Source organism: Podarcis muralis, chromosome 5 (genome assembly GCF_964188315.1).
Source record: "Podarcis muralis chromosome 5, rPodMur119.hap1.1, whole genome shotgun sequence".
Classification (NCBI taxonomy): Eukaryota; Metazoa; Chordata; class Lepidosauria; order Squamata; family Lacertidae; genus Podarcis; species Podarcis muralis.
In genome coordinates, this window is record NC_135659.1 from 74,511,002 (window position 1) to 74,527,527 (window position 16,526).

The 16,526-nt window shown below is 45.8% G+C and overlaps 1 protein-coding gene across 12 annotated transcripts in view; it reads right to left on the reverse strand.

Annotated features, from left to right (window-relative positions):
• The window catches only part of EPB41L1 (erythrocyte membrane protein band 4.1 like 1), a 163,190-nt gene that overhangs the window by 30,597 nt on the left and 116,067 nt on the right, over positions 1-16,526 (reverse strand). For all 12 annotated transcript variants that reach the window (XM_077929226.1, XM_028734933.2, XM_028734931.2 and 9 more), the window contains 7 exons: positions 8,033-8,137; positions 7,890-7,932; positions 6,687-6,762; positions 5,286-5,504; positions 4,989-5,076; positions 2,666-2,818; positions 1,519-1,616 (listed from right to left, as the gene is read on the reverse strand). In XM_077929226.1, coding sequence (XP_077785352.1) covers positions 1,519-1,616; positions 2,666-2,818; positions 4,989-5,076; positions 5,286-5,504; positions 6,687-6,762; positions 7,890-7,932; positions 8,033-8,137 — 782 coding nt within the window. The remainder of the gene's footprint in view (positions 1-1,518; positions 1,617-2,665; positions 2,819-4,988; positions 5,077-5,285; positions 5,505-6,686; positions 6,763-7,889; positions 7,933-8,032; positions 8,138-16,526) is intronic.

Below are 16,526 nucleotides of genomic sequence, written 5' to 3' on the forward strand. Positions count from 1 at the left end.
CTTGATGTATAAAACATTGGCCTGTCAGGATAGGAAATGTTTCAGAGGCAGACAAGTAGAAAACCTGCAAAGTGTGTGGCCAGGAGCGGGGAAAGGTTGCCTCAAAGCCTTTGCTCCTTTAATAGAGCTCAAATGCCCCTGGCAAATGTCCCATCCATTGGAGATGGAGTAACGGATGTGTATGGACAGCTGCCTAAGAAACAGTAGCTTACAGAGTCATAACCAGTTCTTTTAGTCTCAAACAGTAAAGGCAGATCTGCATACATTTTCTTTTGCCAACCATAAGTAACTGTCAGGGCCCTGAAACACACTCCTGCCTACTAAATATCCTGGTTGGCCCATGCCTGGCACAGCTTAGTCATTTCCCAGATCATCCTACTGAGCAGAACTCTGAAAGTCTCCCTTTAACAGTGGGTGTTGAGATTATCAAGATGCTGAATTGAGCACCAGATACCCAATTCTGCCCATGACGTGCACATTCAACAGCTCAGATTGTAGTGATCTACTTATCTGAGCTGCGTTAATACTGGAGAAAGGAATGCAAACCATGCCATATATCAATTTCCACAAGCAGCACATGAAACCCATTCCTGTGAGTGGGAATTTATGACTGGAGATACTGCATGCATCTCTCCTTCACACACAAATGAAGCACAATGCACTCATATGAGCTGTTAAAAGCTCATAGCAGCAACAGAATGTGACATATGAATCGACTCTTTAAATATTTACTGAAAAGATACAGATGAACAGCGTCTCATTGGACAGGTAAAATTCATGACCTCTCCCTTCTTGATTCATAGCTAGGGCTAGAGTAAAAATGCATGCAAACTCAGAGGGCCTGGGTGAAACCATAATCTGGGAACTAGCAACATCAAGTCAGTAAAATAATTTTTGCCTTCAAGAGAATTCTAAACCTAGTTGATGTCTTACAGACAGTGGCCTAGCGTGGGGGGTGCAGGGGGGGCCGGCCGCACCGGGCGCAACATCTGGGAGTTAGGGTTAGGGGGCGCAAATCCACGGGTTAGGGGGTGCAGACAACCCACGCTACGCCACTGCTTACAGAACACAGAACACACAAAGCTCATTTCTCCCTCTATCTTGCCCTACCCTGTAAATTGTCTCAGCTACCAGTATGCTTCATATTCTACAGCTGGAAACAAGATCACTGTTCCCTCTGTCAGGTAATAAGGCAACACCATCCATGCTGTAAGATACAAGGCTGAGGTTTTCTTTTTTAAGAGACCAGGGACTCATATCTGGGAACCCTCAAATTACCACTCCACGGTAAAGATCATATCTGGCAGGGACTCTGTTCTACAGGTTGCTTCCTGCTCAAAAACATATTTAGACTTCCAGGTGGGTGGCAATATATCTTTATCTGAATTTATTTTCACAACAACCCTGTCAAATAGGCTAGACTGGGCGAGAAAGGATCCATAAACCTTTCAATCTTATCTGTAGCACCTCCTTATAGAGGACAAAGCCTTCATGATCCCCACCCCACCCCGGTCTCACCTGAAGAACGTGTGGTGCTCAATGCAAACTTTCCAGAGTCTCTTGGCCGAGCGGTGGTTGGGCAGCTTGAAGCCAATAGTACTCTCAAACTGCTCATACTGAAATTGCAGGGAACAAAGAGCAGACATTATGACCAAGAATCAAGTCAGCCCTTGCCAACCCCCCTGAGGGAATGATGGACAGAGAGGGAGGGAGGAAGGTGCCAGCAAAGATGAAATCAAGGTCTGCTCCAGTTGAACAGTCAGTCTCCTGTTTTCCCACCAGGGTCAAGTTACATCAACCGTCAGCTTCTGCTCCATTGAGGCTGGTGGTTGGGTTCAGTTTTTGAACATGTGGTTCTTGATGTATTTTGGTCACTCTAAAAACAGGATGCTGGGCCTTTGGTCTGATCCAACTGGACTTTTCTCATGTTCTTAAAGCAGATCTTTCCAACTCCAGAATCCACAAACTCAGTTGTGAGTGGGACTGCCCTTCCCACTCCCACCCCCCGGTTGCTCCTGCTATGGACACCCATCCCTTTCTTTTCTCTGGGTTCCCTGTGAACTGCAGAAAACTCAAAGGATGGGTGGTTGGAGTTTTTCACTGTGCCAGGCATAAGAGACGAAGAAAGGTCCCTGATTGCACAAGATGTTCTAACAACATTCCAAGGGCATGTGTTTAAAAATGGCCAGCAGGCTTTTCCTATTCAACATGGGCTAAGACTGGAGACATAGAGTGCATGTGGAAATGGGCTCTGGGGCACAGTTTGCATGGCCAACACTGCTTCCCATCCACAGACCCAGTGTTCACATGTTCGGGCAAATGTGAGCAAAGAAACTGAGAGACAGAATCTTCCCATCTGGCAGTGGGCTTCAAATAAAACAGAAATGGTGAGCATCCTTCTCATTCTCCTTCTTCTCCAAAGTTTGTTTCAAAGTGAAATATATATCCCTTCTTTGGTAGAGGACTCAAGAGAGGGGACAAATCAGTGGCAACCATAAATAATTGTTGGCCATTATATCAATGCCAACTATGGACCTGCTGAACACTCATTACCCAGATGAGGAAACTCGTGTTTCTAATGATCAGCTTCTCCCCAGGAATTGACTGTCTGCTAAAGAGTGAACTTTTTTCTTTCTTTTGGACAGGGGACACTTTGGACACTTACCTCACCAGGTCGAATTTTGATGTAGAAATTACTCCTCTTGTATGAAATCTTGAGGATCTTGGGCCAGGCAAAACGGTTTATTCTCAGCCTGTCCCTATAAATGAGAAGGCCGTTGGCACAAACACCTAGCATGATGTCAATGCCTTCTGAATCCTGCATAAGAGCCAAAGCAGAAAACAAGTGACAGAAAGAAAGAGAGGTGTTAGCACATACGAAAACCCATCAGTGCAAAGTCAGGTATTCAGAGCAAATCCTCAAACCCTGCTGGTAATTGCCAAGGTATTATTTTAAACTGGTCAAGGATGTGAAAGCAGGAAAGGAGCAAGGGCTCCTAAATTCCAAGTGGGTCACGTGTCTGCCTTTATCCCCATCGAACTCATATAGACGGGACATGGGTGGTTCTGTGGTCTAAACCACAGAGCCTAGGGCTTGCTGATCAGAAGGTCGGCGGTTCGAATCCCCGCAACGGGGTGAGCTCCCGTTGCTCGGTCCCTGCTCCTGCCCACCTAGCAGTTTGAAAGCACGTCAAAGTGCAAGTAGATAAATAGGTACCACTTCGGCAGGAAGGTAAACGGCGTTTCCGTGCACTGCTCTGGTTTTCCAGAAGCGGCTTAGTCATGCTGGCCACATGACCTGGAAGCTGTATGCCAGCTCCCTTGGCCAATAAAGCGAGATGAGCGCTGAAACCCCAGAGTCGTCCGCGACTGGACCTAATGGTCAGGGGTCCCTTTACCTTTAACTCATATAGAAACAATTTCAGAACTTGAAAGAGGTCATCTGACCAGCCACAACTTTAGGAATATGGTCTCTACTGGTGAGCCACACCTCCAGTTCCAACTCCAGACAAAGGAGATCTTCCTAGTTTAGGTCTGAGAAAAGGGCGTTACTAGGGGGAGCATCATGGAACGCCGTTCTTCTTGGAAAGATCATCAGGAATTTTGCTTTAGGAAAAAGGGCACACTAAGAGTGCATGGCATTGCGTGTCTTCTGTCATTCTCTATGCTTGCAAAAACAGGCTGCAGCATAGCATGGCTACTTCTTTTCCCCGGGCTAATGTTTCCCAAGCAGGCAAAAGCTGACTGCCTAAGTATTTAAGACACAACAGCAAGGGATGCTTCACTGGTGAAAAGGACTGCAGTGACTGAGGCACCACGGCCAAGGTTTAAAGGTGTATTCCCCATTAGGGGATTCTTGTGGGGAGGATATTGCACTAATCTCATAAAATGAGCTTCCTGGTCTTGGGAAAAGTCCTGGCCAGCAGCAGAAGTCTGCCAACAGCATTTGCTTGCAACATCTATTTATTACAAAGGGGGTGGGGGTGTTGGAAGCATCCTCCCATGTGCTCTAACCCATAGACAATTTTGACGCTAGGGGACAGCAGAGTGCTGTTCAGACTGCTACCAGGAAACCAGCAGGCTCCCAGAGTTGTGGGTCATGATTTAGAGAACTGTTGTAATCAGAGGGATCAGATATGTGGCCCGAAATTCAGTGCCCTCCGTCTTCTCAAGGCTCCTCCGCCTCTTTGAGCACACCAGGAAGTTTGCTAGAGAGCAGGCAGGTGAGATTTTTCTGGGTTCAATTAGCTCTGGCTTTTAAGGGATTAACTTCACCACATCAAATTAGGTTGCTGCTTGTAAAGCATGAAACTGTTCTAGCTGGAGAGGCCAAAACTTGCTGTCCTAGCAGCCAGATCATGCATGGATATGAAAGAGGAGAAAAGTTGTGAAGGTAAGAAATAAAGGGAACAGAGACAGGAGAATAGAAAAAATGGATGGAATTTTAACTGTGTTAGGAGAAAGGAGAAAACATGTAGGAAACTACAGGTAGATGACCACTGAATCGGTATCTACACACACACACACACACACACACACACACACACACACACCAGGAAACTTATTGTGTGCTTTTCCTTAAAATACACACACACACAACCTGCAAAAACTATGGAGTAATCAGCTTTCATGGAATAAAATCTCCACCTTCCACTTGTTACAGAAAAGGTCCCACGATATGGCCGCATGGTACCTTAAAGTTTTGTGTGTGTTTTTTAAAAAAAGACAGCTCCAATCTTAAACATTTGACAGTTTGTATTAATCTGCATCACCAAGATGTCATGTTTTCTGATAGGGAAAAAAAATTGATGGCAGTGCCTCATCTTATTATTAGATGAGTCCTAGGAAAATTCACACCACTAAACTGATGCATCCTGTGCGCTGGTGCAGAGCTTGGCCAGGGGTGAAGAGATGATGTGGCAATTTCTTCAGGGCATGCAATCCAACCCATTCTGAGGGCATCTTCACACACTACAGGTCTGCCGTACCTTGGCATGATGCAGGTCAACTCCATACATGGAAAGCTTCTTGGCATTCTCCAGGAAGTGAATTTCTGCCTCTCCAGGTGTCATGCCCCTTTGAAAGGAAAGGGAGAAATGGCAGAAGTGTAAACCATCAGCTCCTAACAGCTGGGCAAAATGCTGGTATTTCCTTCACTGGGTTTTTACAAGACACGGGCAGAAAGAAACAGGTTGCACAGTGCTATCTGCTCCCAAACCACTGTCATAGAACCCGTTTCCCAGGTCTTGCTTGTTCTCAGTACAGAAGGACAGAAACATACTCACCGGTAAGTCTTATGCAGCTCCATGATACGCTCTTCCAGCTCCCTAGTTTGGTTTGGAGCAAAACGAAGCTCACCAACGTAATTGCCCACGTGCTCCTCAACGTCATAATCTCCCAGTTCAGCTTGCACAGCATAGGAGCCCAGTAATGCATGCGTAACGAAGGAACATGGGAGGCGCCCACTGATGATGTCTGCTCGGAGCTGCAGGCACAGGTAGTATCTAGGGTGGGGAGGGAGTCAAGCAGTTGGGACAGCCGTGAGAAAAGCAAGCAGGAAATCAGGAACTTCCTTGCAGTCATTTAATAAGGGGTGGGCCATGTTTACTTCTTAATACAGCAAGTCATTTGTTAGTCACCAAGCCAAACACAGCCTGCCATAAAATGGCCCATTGGGGCAGGGGTGGCTAACCTGAAGCCCTCCAGGTATCACTGAGCTACAACTCCCATCGGCCCCCTGCCAACACTGGCAGCAGCAAGGAATGCTGAGTTAGCTGCTCCTGAACTATTGGGTTTTCAGATCTCATAATTTTGTTGCTGTCTGGGATTGCAGTCATAACTTTTAATCTGAAGGCATTTAATACCTGGAAAACCTCTAGGTGCAGAAGAGGTATCTGGCCCACCAAGCCAGGCACAGCTTGATGAACATCCAGTTTATTAGTAGTCCAAAACATCTGGAGGGCACCAGCTTGGGGAAGGTTGCCTAAAATCAATTCCTTCCTTCCAGAAGAAGATATTAGGTTGCATCCTTCCAGTGGCCAGTGTAAGCAGTGGGGATGGAAGCTGAGAAACGCTTTTGCTATTCTGTTGCTTTTGATTTTGGAGGCAAGTCCTAGGACCTTTAAAGCCCTAAATGGCCTCAGTCCAATATACCTGAAGGGGCGTCTCCACCCCCACCATTCAGCCTGGACACTGAGGTCCAGCTCTGAGGGCCTTCTGGCAGTTCCCTCACTGCGAGAAGTGAAGCTACAGGGAACCAGGCAGAGGGCCTTCTCAGTAGTGGCACCCGCCCTGTAGAAGGCCCTCCCATCAGATGTCAAGGAAATAAACAACTGTCTGACTTTTAGAAGACATCTGAAGGCAGCCCTGTTCAGGGAAGTTTTTAATGTTTGATGTTTTATTGTGCTTTTAATATTCTGTTGGGAGCCGCCCAGAGTGGCTGGAGAAACCCATCCAGATGGGTGGGGATATAAATAATATGTATTTATTTATTTTTGCTGCTGCTGCTGCTGCTGTTATATAGGACCATTCTCCAGTAGTGATCACCTCTCTCAGTCATCACCAGCGGAAGTCAGCTTGATGTCAAAATGAGTGGCAGCGGTGGGTGGTTGAGGCTTGGTGTGTGTGTGTGTGTTCAGCTCAACACATTCCATTGCTTAAGAGGGGAATATGTAGCTTTGACCCACCTCGTGATGTCCTCTGTGAGCTGGGCAGGGTCTGGTGGGTAAAACTTGACGGTGAAGGCAAAGTTCCAGGGGCCACCTATGTAACGGAGAGATGGAGAAAGGGGAAAATGTGATGTAGTAGACATACTCAGCTGAGGTATCCTTTCCTTTCCTTTGTCTCTCACACTTGCACTCATCTCCGCTTCCCGATTCCGTGACTCCGACCGCCTCACACTGCCTCCCGCCTGCTATGCAAGGAAACTATTAATGTGCCTCAAAAAAGACAAACTCCTCAGAATCAGCAGGGATCTCTGCTTGACTGGATGTACACGGCTGAGGCACATGGCAGGGTGTGCTTGCCTGCTAAGACCTGCGACCCAGCAGAACAGCCTTCGCCACACAAGAGAGGATACAACTTTGCTGTTGCCATGGAAACAGGCTCCTGTCTCCCAGAGGGCCTGCTGTTTGGGAAAGACCTCCTGCGGTATCCGTGCAAACCGCTTGTGCAGCAAGACTACCCAATATCTTGCTTTTCAAGAAGCCAACTCCCAACGGAGAGCTTTCTCCTCCCTGTAAAATGAAAGGAGCACGGGAGCCAATATGACCCAGGGCCTATGACCTATCACCACTCTTTCCTGCCTTTCTACATCAGGGCAGAGTGTGCTGCTTGCTTTACCTCAGCCTACCCCCAACCCCCAGCCATGGCCATGATGGCTGGGGCTGGTGCGAGTTGCAGTCCAAAAGGAACCAGGTTACAAAAGTGAATGTCCCCCACTGCTTGGTGCTCCTATCATATAATGTATTTTATACAATCATGAGGTTCTTCACTCCACTCCTTTCTTTCAATGATAGTTTGCAGTTACTATTATTTCCACTCTGCAAAGAGTGACAAAAAGAGGGTGTCATGGTCAGTAACAATACTACTGTATTGGTATAGGCACACAGCACTCTAGGCATAGTATAACACTTCATACAGGTGTCAGTGGCAACTGGAACACTGGAGAATGTTAGATCCTTACGGCCTTATTCTCCCTCAAGCCTCTATTCTTCTCAAGTCAGTTCCTTTTCATGCTTGGAAAATATTTTGAATACAACAGTCAAGTTGCTTACTAATGGCATCTTATGGACAAGGGGAGAATTTCTGCTCATCTATGTTACCATAGAGGCCCAGTTAGAAAACGTAGGAAGCTATTGAATACACAGGCTTCCAGCTACATTACTCACTGCGAATCTGTTTCTTTATTTCCTTGGATGGATCCAACCAGTTCTGAAATGGAAAGAGAGAGCACATAAGAGGAAGTCTTATTTAATCACAGCTTCTTGAATAGACACAGCACAGGCCTCTATCAGGGCCACCCAAAACATACCTTCTGACTATCTGAGTCGCAGAATGTAAGTCCAAAATAATCCTTCTCCAGGAGGTTGAGGTGCTCACAGACTAGGTCAAAGAGCACCTGCCCCCGGGCATGTTTCTGCAAGACAAATAAATATAGAAAGAGTAAGAACTAAGAGCACACCTAGAAGCTATTGTGGCTTCTTTCCTTGTTCATGCAGTCAAACACAATCATTCCTCCTTCATGGGCATGTAAGAAGCACTTTCTGATCCTGTAGATGCTGCTAAACCCACAAAACTATGAGTGGCAGGGTAGAATGTTAGGCATCTTCAGGTGCTGTTGGACTACAACTCCCATGATCCTTGATCATCGGCCATGCTGGCTAGGGCTGAAGGGAGTTGGAATCCAAAAACTGGAAGCCAACAAGCTCCCCACCACCACCACTGATGCAAGGAAATGACTTACGGAAGGCCAGAATTATATTTAAGCTGCAACCCTAAACACAGTTGCTAGGGAGTAAGTTACACTGAACTGAGAGGGGCCATTTACTCACTGGTGTGTGTGCATGGGTGTGGGTGAGTGAGTATGCAACATTTGTTATAGGTAAGTAGTTAGATGTGGGCATTTTCCCTAGGTTAGAAAAATGAAAGAAAACAACACAATGTACTTCCTGACCAAGGGAAAGACCCACGCAGCAACATGGCAACTCCACAAATGGAAAAAGGCAGCACATGCAGTTGTAAGAGCAAATTACTGTTATTTTCTAGCCCTTATAACTGGGAGGGGTGGCGGTTAATAATACGCCAAGGTAACTTCTTATCAAGTTGAAAAGAATCGCTATGGGGCTTGCAACATTCAAACAACTGGTCCTGATGCAACATGTGGACATAAAGGTCCCGGTATAGCAAATGTTATTGGGAAAAGATATCAGAGAGTTGCAAGTTTTGAGGAAAATTTGGGAACAAGACATCCAGAAGATCAAAGACTCAGAGTGGAATGAAGTTTGGGGTAGGAAGCAGTTACCAATGACCTCTGCCCAAGTAAAGGAAATTGAGTTAAAAACAGTATCTTGTTGACATTATACTCTTACATCCGTGAGAACCTGTCTCCAATTTGCTGGCATTGCAGAGCACGCCAGGGAACATGTGGGAATGCCCTTTTGCGGCAGATTTCTAGGGGAAAGTAACACGACTACTAAACAATTAATATGAATACTCTTGCGAACTATCTTGTGTCTATTTGCACCCTGGCTTTGCTAAACCTTTGGGATGCACCAAACAAAAAATATTACAAGGATATTCAAACTTTTGTCGTTGTTTAAAATGGCCACTTTCACCCTCTTAGTATCCATCCATCCTTTACTCAAACTTCTGCTGTTGTTTAAAATTGCCATTTCCTTCTCAGTTCCTTTCATCCCGACTTTACTTTTGTCATAGTTTTAATCACTCACTTCTCCCCTCTCAGTGTGCCTCCCTCACTGGCGTAGCGTGGGGGGTGCAGGGGGGGCTGGCCGCACCGGGCGCAACATCTGGGGGTTAGGGTTAGGGGGTGCAAATCCACGGGTTAGGGGGCACAAATCCACGGGTTAGGGGGCGCAAATTACTTGCCTTGCCCTGGGTGCTGACAACCCACGCTACGCCACTGGCCTCCCTTCTTCCTCCAATTGCATGGCCATGTGTGTGTGTGTGTGTGTGTGTGTGTGTGTGTGTGTGTGTGTGCTCTTTCACACTCACTCTCATCTGAGTTGTATCCAAAATAAGCAGGTGCTGGTAATTTTGTTGCACAGTAGGATGTGTGATCTGTTTTGCAACAAGTTTTTTCAATTGTTGCATTGGATTCTTCAGTTGCACAATATTTAAACACCTATCTGTTGGTGTAAGGGACGCGGGTGGCGCTGTGGGTTAAACCACAGAGCCTAGGACTTGCCGATCAGAAGGTCGGTGGTTCGAATCCCCGCAATGGGGTGAGCTCCCGTTGCTCGGTCCCTGCTCCTGCCAACCTAGCAGTTCGAAAGCGCGTCAAAGTGCAAGTAGATAAATAAGTACCGCTCCGGCAGGAAGGTGAACGGCGTTTCCGTGCGCTGCTCTGGTTCGCCAGAAGCGGCTTAGTCATGCTGGCCACATGACCCGGAAGCTGTATGCCGGCTCCCTCGGCCAATAAAGCGAGATGAGCGCCGCAACCCCAGAGTCGGTCACGACTGGACCTAATGGTCAGGGGTCCATTTTTCTTCACCTATCTGTAAGTGTAAGAGTCCTCATACCAGGGGACAGAGAACTTTGAATACAGCCCTCTGCTTTCAAAAATAAAGAATAATAAATGATAGGCTTGTTATCCTCATGAAGATTTCTCCAGAGTCTTCCCAATGACATGGAGATGAAAATACTCTTGATAATAGTGACAATAGCACCACAACTTAAGAGCCAGATCCTAAGACTTGATATGCCAGCACTTAGATTTGTAAAATGAGGAGCAACAGCTATACAAGCAAGAGGCAATAAATGCCAACAGAAACCTTTTTAAATTAAGCAATTAACTTTCTTCCCCACAAAATCACTTCATTGTATGGAGAGACTCCTCATTAACCTGGCACAGCAAAAGGCAGCGAATCAATATAGGCATTTAACATGGGCTTTTTCCAGTCTTCTTATTTTAATTGAAAGCAGGTTCAGGAGATCAGCTTTCCTGAGTGACAGCCTGCACTGTACAACTAAACAACAATGAATGGGGGAGGCACCAATAATGTGTTTGGTAGAAGATAATAAAATGCTGGTTTCTAAGCTGCTTGCAGGAGGAAGAACATTGATCAAGAAACTGCCAGATTTTTCATACTTATTTGCTGTCGGATCAGAAAGCCTCTCTACTAAACTAATCTTTCTCTCCTGTTGCTGTGATTATGTCCGCCATTTCCTTCAGCCCCAGAACTGGTCCTTCCATCATGCTTTGGATGCATCTCAAGATTCTAGTCCTTAGATTAAAAGCTCTCTGCCAGTCAACCCCATACCATATAACTTCGTCACTGCTGCTTATATTCCTTCCTGCTGTTGTTCATTTCTTCTCCTTTCAGTCTCTGTTTGTATGCACCCTATGCTAGAATACCCACCACTACCCACATTTCTACGAATTTCCATGCTAATTTCCACAACAAAGCTTCTTCTAAATCTAAACCATCTGAGCCTCCCCTTGCCTGGTTCTCCATTGTCTTTTGAAACTCTCATCAGATGACACATTCCCGATGCCTAACTCTAATCCTAATAAAAATCACACTCACCTAAAGTAGGCAATAAACTGTATGGGAATAGAGCAAGCTGCCTTTTATTAATGGCCCATCTAAACGGGGCCTTCTCCAGATTTACTTGGAGATGGCAGGGATAGGGATGGGCAAGAAATGCACTTTTGTTTACATTTTAATGAGAAACTACCTAATTCACACGCCTCTAACCAATACATGAACAGAAACACAGCTATTCTTTGAAATTCACACTTATCCAAACTTCACAATGCAGTGCTTTAACCCAAACAAAGTGTACAAAGATGCATTCTTTTAGGGAAAACTGCTTGGAAAAATGTGTGCATTTGTCAATTCTGCATACAATATATATATATTTATTGGAAGAAATTCACACTAAAATGTGAGCAAGTCAAAAAAAACGTGAGCAAGTCTTTCATGAGGATTTTATTAATACTACAAAAATCACTGCAGAAATGTGGAGTACTGAATGTAAGACTGGAAAAAAATGAAAAACTGAGAGCACCAAAATTGACAGATTTACTCATCTCTAGCCAAGGACTGAACCTGGAACCTCCGGTTTGCAAAGCTTGTGCTTTACTAATTCCTAAGGAATGTCAAGGGTGTACATTTATTTGGGGTCCTGAGTTAGTAAGCTAGGAAAAACAGAATGACAGAGATTTCTGCATGTTCTTCTATGGACAAATAACAGCCACAGTCTTCACAGGATGACTAATTCCATGAGCCCTTTTATGCCTTTGAAAAAGCCCACCTTTTTAGCTTTGAAAGTTCTTAGGATAATCTATTTTCATCCACCACCCCCTCCCCCTCCCCATTTTTGGCTGCTTAGGAGAACTTTCATCTCTGTAACAATCAGTCGCTTTGCACTCAGTAAAAACTCACTCTTGAATCTCACTGTTGGGAGTTGTCAGCTAAAGAGCTGGGCTGCAGGAGTGCCAGAGATCAAAGCAACAGACCGTCTCTGATCCTTTTCACCTCCTCTCAGTCCTTTATTTCACTTTATTTATTTAGCCCATCCCTCACTCTGCTTCCCCACACTCCCAAATTATTCAGACCAGCTTCCAAGGTGCATTAGAGAAATGATTGATGAAAACAATCAATAGATCATAACGTCTAGGAACAAAACCAGGTTCATCATTATATTGGTCTGTTTAAACCAGGGGTGTGAAACTTTTCAGGCCCCACTGGTTGAGGGCCTTATACTGTACACTCAGGGGTAACATGTCAGGGGACAGCATCCAGGGCCAAAGCCAAATGTGGGCAAAAGGATTTAACACCATCTTCTGAAAACCAGGTAACAATGAATTCTGGTGAGTCTCATCAGGGGGGAAGTTTTAGAATGCAGGGCCCATTACTGAAAATGCCCTTAGTATGTCCCTGTCAGTTGTCTCTATTCCAGAGATCCTCCAGGATTTCGACAGAATCACTTGCCAAGGTGACAGGAAACTCCCCAAGAGCCACCAGGAAACCACCCAGCTCCATCCTACTCCTGGGAAGACCATCCTAATCAACTCCTCATCCCTGCAGTGGCTCTGAGTTCCAGTGACCCAACCATGACAAACGAACTATTCTTCCACTCTAATATCACTACCATCCAGAGTGTGCCCTGCAGCATGGGAAGGGCCAGATATCCTGAGACAGACCCATGATTGTCATGGTGGACACGAACTCCTGAGCCACATCTGTGACAGGGGATCCTCAGAGTGAATGCTAAATTCCCCCACCAGCAAAACAAGCCAGGGGGACTCCTGCACCAAACACAAGACCACCCCACCTAGCTCAGGGAGACTGTTAAGGAGTGTGATGGGCAGTAAAACCAACAGAATCCCTGTTCTGTCCCAGGCACCCAACACACACACACACACACACACACACACACACACATCCATCAAACTATGGGAGAAGGCAACTGGTCAGGGGTATGCAGTCACAGTAGCCCATTGCAACTCAGGAAGAGAGTCTGCCAATACATACAGGGCCCAGCCTGCTCAGAGATTTAAAAGTCATAGCTAGCACAAAGAACTGGGTATGGAAGTACAAACAAGACCTAATGCCATGTTTACTAGCCACTCAGTAAATGCCACCACCAATCAAAGTCTACTTTATTTAGTCTCCAGCAAGCCACCTGCCTATCAGCCAGATTATAATGAAGATTGCTTCTCCCAAGATTTTGTAAAAGAAAGGAACTGGAACTGTCCCCTTGCCAAAAAAAAGAGAGAGAGAGAGAGAGAGAGAGGCCACGATCCCATGCATTTAATGCACTTGGGTCCTCGTTATGGGTTCCCTGCAGGCATCTGATTGGCCACTGTGAAAACAGGAAGCTGGACGAGATGGCCTGGCCCACCAGGCACTTCTTATGGTCTCCTGCAGAGAGGATTGCACGGCACAAAGGCTGAAACTAGTCAAGGTAAAAGCTGTGTGGTGTCCTCTCCCATCAATCTGGGAGGGCCTTGGCCAACTTTGGCTGGCTAGAAGTCCCCCCTTGTTTGTAAAAGCCTGCATACATTGTAGCAGCAGCACAGGGCTGCCTTAAATAGCTCCATGTGGCAGCTGTTAAGTAACCCATTTCTATGCACAATGCATATAGCTAATTTCGTCTGTATATGCACACGCTCCCCAGTTTGAATTGCTGTGGAGAAAAAAACCCAACCCATCTGCACACAAAGTGGAAAGAAAAACATTCAGTTCTTGATTCCCCCTAAAAAGGCCAGCACAAAAAGACAGCTCAGCACAAATATACTATGAACCAGGGGTCGCCAACCTTTTTGGACCTCAGGGTACATTGGGAAATCTAAGAAACTAATTGGCAACATAAAATATCCATTTCACAGAAGAGTAACTGCCTGTGTTCAGAGTCCTCCCCCACTCCCCAAGAAATGCTTACACCATGCTCTCAAATACAGTGCAGACAAACAAAACCAGGAACCTTCCAAAAAGAGAGGCAACCTTTCCCAGCCAACCCCCCAAAATTGGGAGAGGGAGAGGTCCTTAGTGGGTATCAAGGAGATACCTGTGGATGCCATGGTGCCCATGGGCACCACACTGGGGACCCAAACTATGGATGTATCACAACCCCATCAACCTCCAGCACTAAAAGTTGTAGAAAAGTAGTGGGTCTTCAAATGTCTCTTTAAAAATGCAAAGGGACTGATCTTCCATAACACTAAGTTTTGAAATCGTACTAGATATACCTGCCCAGCTTCTACATCCCTTGTGTTCCTTCATCCTCCACCTCTCTCTCTCTTTTGCACACACATTTCCCCCTCTGTCTTCTGCGCATGCTCTTCTCCACTGCCACTTCCATCCAACTAAAGCCAGCCAGGCTCTCCAGATTCCATGGACTTCTGTCCCAACTCTTCCTTTTTATAGCAATACCAGTAGGAAACTGAACCCTTAAGCTTTGACTGTTTGCTGACTGTTTACCAGCTGTTCCCTCCTGCTCCACCTCCTACCAGTTTTTGAACCAGTATGTCTTCGGACTTCCAACTCTGTACGGCAAACCTAATTTTTACAGTGATCATATTATAGACAACTGGGGTCTGGATGCATTTGGCCAAAGGCAGAGATGAATTGAGAAGGTGCCCCCAGAGGTTCCTGCATGATCTCAGAAGCACATACTCTCACTTGGTTCACTGCAGGCAAAACCACTTGAGGCAATTTTAACACATCATAACCACAGCACGGCTGGATTCCATCTAAGAAGGCTTCCTCTTCTCACAGCGGCCAACCAGATGCCTATGGGAAGCCCTCGAGCAGGACTAGAGTAGAGCATTGCTCACCTCACCTGTGACTCCCAGCAACTGGAATCCGGAGGCAGACTGCTAGTGTCACTGGAGGTAGCACATAGCCATCGTGGATAGTAGTCAATGGCAGTCCTAGCATCCATGAATACTGCATAATTTGGAAGTATTCAAAGCATCCCATTCATGATGCTCCTGAAATCCGTAACGCTCTCCCCACTTGTGATTCCCAGCTACTGGCGCTCAAAGAGGTGGCATACATCACTTGCATGTGCCTACCTATAGTTCTGTGGTTCATATGGTGTGAATGCCTGCTATAGATTGTGGGAGAACAACAATCGCACCACACTGTTGCTGCTCCAGGCCAACAGAAAAATCTTAAATTTATTTGTTCCCACTGGAACAGGAATCACATGCTACAGACTGGCCTTCACCCGCTCTAAACTGCATGGGTATTAAGCCTTCATTTTGATAGTATGGGCTTGCTGATGTTGAAATCAGCACCAGATTTAGGGCGGTTTGGGTGGTCTCCCCGTAGAGGGTGCTGAGCTGAGGGGGTGCAAAACTGAGAAGACCCATAACTGAGAAGATTCGTTTGAGGATGCCAAATGTTGACTTCGCACAGGGCACCATAGTATGAAAGATTACCACAGTCTACCCCAGTTGAAAGATAGGAACACCAGAAGAGCTGTCCTTGTAGAAGATACAGAAATACAGAAGCCACAGATTTTCTATGAAAAGCAGTGATGAAAAGTTCTACATGCGTTACACAAAATTTTTATAATAAAATGGGTCTCCTTGTTGCACTGAAGTACAAACCCATTTTTAGAAATAGTAATATGGAGAGGCTAGTAGCCACAAGTGATGATAGGAGCAACATCCCAGGAACCCAGCTGCAAACGTGCATGGATGCCACATAGAAGTTCAGTGTTCACTTGTATGTGCAAAAAGAGGAAAGAAAATCTAGTAAACACTTGATAGGGGATACTGTAGGTTCTGGGGCCAAGAGAATGTGCAGCAGGGAGCAAGAGGATCCCCACTCCCCGCACCATTAATGCTTCCCAAACTGATTTATTCCAGGGTTCTTCAACTTTGGGTCCCCACATACTGCTGGACTACAACTTCCATCATCCCACTAGCCTAGCCAATGGTCAGGAATAATGGGAATTGTAGTCCAACAACATGTGGGAACCCAAAGTTGAAGAACACAGGCCTGTTCGCTTTGATGAGGAGCAAAACGACTTTGCATTGCAGACATTCTTGTGTTCATGTTCTTCAGTGAAGGGCAAACGTCGTTTCCTCTCCCATCCAAGATGTTCAAAAATGCAACCATTTTCTTCAGCGATCAAGTAAAGAATGGATCGCTCTCCATTCACTTGATACAGAGCAAGGATTTTTGTCTCCACAGCGATACAAGTCACCATTTGAGATATCATTCCATCCTGCACAGAGGAATAAATGTCCGTGGAAATGAAGCGAGGGATATCATACAAATGAGGTTGTGCAATAGGCTTTTTATAATGCCGAAGCTTCTCCCTTG